Genomic DNA, 6,879 nt, shown 5'->3' with positions numbered 1-6,879 from the left:
ACAACTATACTATATAAACCATTAAATGATATTTGTATAGTTTAAGAACAAATATATAAATGATAAAATCATTTATAAAGCAGTTAACTTTTTAACTAACCAACCTCTCCGTCCCTTTTATATTTTGCCTTTACTGAATTAGCACTGCTACGTCTGACTGACAGATCGCACTATTATGTCTTTTTCTTTTTGTAATCCTTTAAAACCTGTTTTAACACATTTTAATCTGTTTAATCTGTTTGTTTATTTTTTTGTTGTTTTTATTATCTTATACTTGTATTTTATATTTCTCTATTCTTTTTTATGTAAACTAACAGTATGTATGATATTTATAAATAAACTTGGCTTGCCTTTTATTTTGAAATGTCACTATGACTTTTATCATTCATCCGGCTGTAGCATCACGTGGTTACTGCACCGCCTCCATGCTGGAGTTTTTGTAACAGGCGTGTGGACCGATAGCTGAGCCGGTGTTTGAGTTTTATTGATCGGATAAACGGCGATCAGACGGATCTGTAAGCAGGCATGTCGTACTGCAAGCAGGAAGGTATGCCTTATCTAAAACTGATTCTTCGGACCCCTTTTAGAACCATTTTCCACTGTGGTTTAGCATTGCGGCTAATGCTCTTGCCCTTAAAAGTCACTCTAACAGCCATGCTTGAGGATATCAACCAGTTACACAAATATTTATCAACTGAAAATAATCTGTTTTCATCTGTTCAATTGAGTCGTGTTAATTTATTTTCTGTCCTATGTGTGTGTGTGTGGTGAAAGTAATAATTAATAGCTGCATTATTGGAGATATTCTAGATTAAACTCTTCTTAAACAGTCAGAATGAGACCAATAAAATATCATACATCTCTAGTGTAAAGCGATAGTTTTACGTTTAATCTGAGATTTTATTCATTTTGATCTAGTTATTCAGTTATGATAGTCATGTTAGCTTGGCTACAAGGTCATATCTTGGGAAGTTCACAACCTAAAGCCACCAAATGGTGAATTTTGTTATTTTGAACATGGTTTGAGGGTTATAAATAATTTATCATACAAACTGCAACAGACAGTCTGACATTAGTTGGTTCACTGATGTATATATAGGAAGGATTGTCAAGTTTTTATTCACCTAACTTAGTTCACAGCAAAACCTGTGCTGAAGTGGTTTACTAACAATCTCATTATTTATATAATGATCATATATAATCTTCATTATTTTTAATTTAAAAAGCTGCAACATTTTATCATTTACCTCACAATCTATATCAAATGCAATATTGTTTAGGCATTATTTATGCATTTAATCATTTACAAAAGAAACAGTTACAGGTTGCTTTAAATTACAGGTACTATATTGTAGGATTTGATTAATTTATTTTCGAACAGAAATATCATACATAAAATATCTCACAAAAATACATTAACATGGTTGAAAATGAAGTGGGATGAAGCACAGGCTTATTATTTTTCCACCCCATTACCACATGCATCATTTGTCTATTACTTAAACTTATTTTTTCTTTTACTTATCTCTTCTTTTTACATGAGACATATTTTATCCTTTTGGCATCTTTGACAAATTATATGTCTTTTGTAACCTAGACCACCCCAAACATACATATTACTGCAAATAGCTATTAATTAAAATTAAAAGTGAAAATGTAATTATTACATGTTGCATGTTCATATTAAATATGATATATGAATTGGATATTTATTAGATTAAATTTTTGAATTATGATTTTAGTTGTCTTGTGCTTTTGCCTTTATAAATTTCCAATACATTTAAAATAAGAATATATATATATATATATATATATATATATATATATATATATATATATATATATTTACATTTTGTCATTTAGCAGACACTTTTATCCAAAGCGACTTACAAATGAGGACAAGGAAGCAATTTATGTGTGTGTGTGTGTGTGTGTGTGTGTGTGTATAATATTTATATATATATATATATATATATATATATATATATATATATATATATATATATATATACATATATATACATATACATACATATACATACATACATATATAAATATATATATATATATATATATATATATATATATATATATATATATATATATATATATATATATATACACACACACACCTATATATATATATATATATATATACACACACACATACATGCATACATATACACACACACTATTTTAGTTATAGTTTTATTAATTTTAGTACTGATTAGTAGTTTACTATTATTTACAACACTGGTGGAGTGGTCGAATCATTAGTATTTATATTGTGTAACCATGGTGTGTAATTTTTTACTACTTTCCCACACAAGGTAAAGATCGCATCATATTTGTCACCAAGGAAGATCATGAAGCTCCCAGTAATGCCGAACTTGTTGAAGATGACCCTAATGATCCATATGAGGATCACGGTAAGTACTGAACTTGATTTGTTCTTCCAGAATACCGTGTATTAAATAAAATGAAAAAATGATCAGCTTGTACGGTGGCACAATTTAGATAAAAATTATCAGTATAATTGCAATATTTGTATTGCAGAGCAGAGAAGTACGATAATAAAAGTTTGTTTTGATAATATAAGCTCATATACAGTTGAAGTCAGAATTATTAGTCCCTGCTTTGAATTATTATTATTATTATTTTTATATTCCCCAGATGATGTTTAACAGAGCAAGGAAATGTTCACAGTATGTCTGATAATATTTTTTCTTCTGGAGAAAGTCTTATTTGGTTTGTTTCAGCTAGAATAAAAGCAGATTTAATTTTTTTAGAAACCATAAGGACAAAATTATTTTTCTTTCTAACTTTCTTCAGAACAAACCATCATTATACACTAACTTACCTAATTACCCTAACCTGCCTAGTTAACCTAATGAACCAAGTTAAGCCTTTAAATGTCACTTTAAGCTGTATAGAAGTGTCTTGAAAAATATCTTGTCAAATATAAGTTACTGTCATCATGGCAAAGATAAAATAAATCAGTTAATAAAAATGAGTTGTTATTATATTATATAGATACTATTATGATTAGAAATGTGTTAAAAAAATATTCTCCCTGTTAAACAGAAATTGGTTGGGGGTGCTAATAATTCAGACTTCAATGCATATATGTTCTGTATACAGAGTGTGTGTGTGTGTATAGAAAATGTTTATTTAAGAATGTTTATATCATTTGTATCATATACATGTACAGTTGAAGTCAGAATTATCTTGTTTTACATTATTTTATCTTTGCCATGATGCATACTATTCTAGATCTTTTTCAAGATACTAGTATTCAGCTTAAAGTGACAGTTAAAGGCTTAACTAGGTTATTTAGGCAAGTTAAGGTAATTAGGTGTATCTTTGTTTAAAGATTAAAAATAATATAGCTTAATGAGGCTAATAATATTGACCTTAAAATGGTTATTGAAAAAAATAAAACTGCTTTTACTCTTGTTGAAATAAAACAAATACCTTTTTAGAGAAGAAAAAAATACCATAGGATATACTGCAAAAGATGACTTGCTCTGTTAAACATCGTTTGGGGACATCTACTTCAACTGTATATATTATATATGTAAATTTAAATAGCTATGTAACAACTTTTTTGTTTAGTTGTGTGTGTGTGTGTGTGTGTGTGTGTGTGTGTGTGTGCATGCATGCGCGCGCATGTATGCGTGCATGCCAAGCCCAAGAAAATTCTTACCCCTGGGGTATGAGTCATTTTGGCCTTGAAAGTAATTTAAACACACATTATGCCAAAACAAACTTTTTTTTGGATGCAGTTAATCACTACAACTCTGCGCAGCACTAGATAAATTACATTTATTTATATTCCAATTTTTTGTGTAATAGGTTGATTATATATACAATCAAACATGGGGTTTTTCTATCTTTATATATAGTTATCAAAAATTCGTAATACTCAACAACATGGGATCTTTTCCCAGTATCGTGCAGCCATATCAGCTAGCATCATTTAAATCTCTTCTATAATTTATCTCCACAATACCCGTTTGCTATGATCCCACAGGTCTTATTCTACCTAATGGTGACATAAACTGGAACTGCCCGTGTTTGGGCGGCATGGCCAGTGGCCCTTGTGGACAGCAGTTCAAGGATGCGTTTTCATGTTTCCACTATAGCAAAGAGGAGATAAAGGGCTCCGATTGTGTGGAAAACTTCCGGGGTATGCAGGAGTGTATGCAGAAATACCCTGAGCTTTACCCTCAGGAAGACGACAACGACAGTGCCCCCTCTGGTGAAGCAAATACTGCACCCACTGACTCTCTCCCAGCATCCTCTACTGATTCCACAGCAGCAGCAGCCACAGAAAACCCAGCGACTAGCTAATGTTATCCTCACTTCACCCCCTCACAGCAAAGACAGCTCCACTTTTGACTATGAAGAGATCATATGTAACAATGCCCCAGAATCTGTGAAGCAAACAGATGCAGGAAGCTCTTAAACGTCAGGTTTTGTGATTAAAATGTGACATTAACGTGCACTTGAGAGACCTAAAAATGAGGTTCGGGATCTAAATGAGTGGCAGGTGAGTCTGCGCTTGGCTCTGTGAAACATTAGACTTCATTTGAATCATCCTGGTTTGTATCTTCTGGTTATTTGCTCCACAGATTGTTTGACTTGTGTACTGCTGCTACTACAGGCCACTTTGTGTTTGAGCAGTTTTTAGAAGAAAGGCTGAAATAACGCATCTATATACATTTCCTGTAATTATTTTGTTGTTGGAGTATGATTAAACACTTTTATGATGAAGAAATTGTTCTGTTGCTGATGTGTCTAGCATACAAGGTACGAACAGCAGGTGGCGTGAGTGAGTAAACCAGAAGCCTTATCTTTCAGCTGATGATGTATAGAAACTCACCGGCCACTTTATTAGGTACACCATACTAGTACAGAGTTGGACCCCCTTTTGCCTTCAGAACTGCCTTAATTCTTCGTGGCATAGATTCAACAAGGTAATGGAAATATTCCTCATAGATATTGGCTCATATTGACATGATAGCATCATGCAGTTGCTGCAGATTTGTCGAGAGGGTGCTCGCTGCAGAGCCATTTAAGCAGAGCTGAGCTCCAGCGAGGGGGAGCATGAGCTCTCGTTCTGCCTCCTGTAAGCTGTTTTAATGCATACACCAACCCCACCCCAAACCCTACCCCCAGTGACATCACTCGTAGAACAAGTGCAAAAAAGGTGGAGCTCAAGCTCCCCCTCGCTAGAGCTCAGCTCGCCCAAATGGCTCTGCAGCGAGCACCACTTGGATTTGTCGGCTGCACGTCCATGATGCGATCTCCCGTTCCACCACATCTCAAATGTGCCCTATTGGATTGATTTCTGGTGACTGTGGAGGCCATTTGTGTATAGTGAACTCATTTTCATGTTCAAGAAACCAGTCTGAGATTTATGACAGGGCGTGTTATCCTGGTGGAAGTAGCTATCAGAAGATGAGTTCACTGTGGTCATAAAGGTATGGACATGGTCAGCAACAGTACTCAGGTAGGCTGTGGTGTTGACACAATGCTCAATTAGTACTAATGGGTCTAAAGTGTGCCAAGAAAATATCCCCCACACCTTTACACCACCACCACCAGCCTGAACTATTGATACAAGGCAGGATGGATCCATGTTGTTGACGCCAAATCCCTACCATCCAAATGTTACAGCAAAAAATCGAGACTCATCAGACCAGGCAACGTTTTTTCAAATCTTCTATCGTCCAGTTTTGGTGAGCCTGAGTGAATTGAAGCCTCAGTTTCCTGTTTTTAGCTGACAGGAGTGGCACTTGTTGTGCGTTCAGACATGCTCTTCTGGATACCTTGGTTGTAACGAGTGGTTATTTGAGTTACTGTTGCCTTTCAGTCAGCTCAAACCAGTCTGGCTATTCTACTCTGACCTTCAGGACCATTCTCTGTAAACCCTAGAGATGGTTATCCATGAAACCCAGCAGATCAGCAGTTTTTGGAATACTCTGACCAGTCTGGCTCCAACAACCATGCCATATTCAAAGTCACTTAATCAACTTTCTTCTTCAGTCTGATGCTTGTTTTGAACTGCAGCAGATCGTCTTGACCATGTCTACGAGCCTAAATGCATTGATTTCCTGCCATGTTAGCTGATTAGAAATTTGTGTTAACGAGCAGTTGACAGGTGTACCTAATAAAGTGTATACAGCGAAAGGGGGAAAATTAAGACTTAAATTCAGTTTCGCTTGATTTATTAGGTAAAGTTTTAATATGCATCTTATTTGATAGTTCTGATAAAAAATAAGTCATTAAAAAGCTTATGATGTTTGATTGAACCAAATATTGACTAATATTGGTAAAATATTGAAATTTATTAAATGTTATTGACATATCGACTTCATAACTCTTTAATATCAAACATTTACCATTGTTTTCAAACAATTGGATACAAACATTTAAGAAAACAGGCCCATCTTTGTTATTTTATGCAAAAAACTATCTAGATGACAACATTTTGTTTTTAAATTTGGAAGAAATGTCTTTATCATTTAGAGAATAAAACAAAAATTACATGAAATCCAGAGAAACTGAATTTTAATTTAATTTATTTTTCCCCACGGTTACAAGTGATCTGCTATTCATTATAGGGAATCAATGTTATGAATAAGCTGATTTTCTGTTAAGCAAATATGTTGTTCCAGAGACTATTAGGTTATGTTTAAAAGAAATATCTAATATTTAGCTCTTGTTTCTAGATCCATTTTTAACACATCGTTAAAGTGTTAAAAATTGCCCGGATATCAAGTTTTTAGGTGTTTTACACTCATTTTGGCCCCTTTGTTCGTCAATGTCATTTATAAATCTAGTTCATTCAAAACCTTAATGTCATTTTTCTTG

The 6,879-nt window shown here is 33.7% G+C and overlaps 1 protein-coding gene across 1 annotated transcript; it reads left to right on the top strand.

Moving 5' to 3' along the window:
- The first annotated feature begins 405 nt into the window (after positions 1-405).
- chchd4a (coiled-coil-helix-coiled-coil-helix domain containing 4a) lies at positions 406-4,776 on the top strand. The gene is given in 3 exon segments (NM_001003538.2): positions 406-547; positions 2,331-2,429; positions 4,034-4,776. Coding segments are annotated over 3 exon segments (441 nt in total). The 5' UTR covers positions 406-525; the 3' UTR covers positions 4,354-4,776.
- Positions 4,777-6,879: the final 2,103 nt, after the last annotated feature.

Source organism: Danio rerio, chromosome 11, assembly GCF_049306965.1.
Source record: "Danio rerio strain Tuebingen ecotype United States chromosome 11, GRCz12tu, whole genome shotgun sequence".
Classification (NCBI taxonomy): Eukaryota; Metazoa; Chordata; class Actinopteri; order Cypriniformes; family Danionidae; genus Danio; species Danio rerio.
Note: the sequence above shows the minus strand (reverse complement) of the source record. Positions and strands in the feature narration are given on the sequence as shown.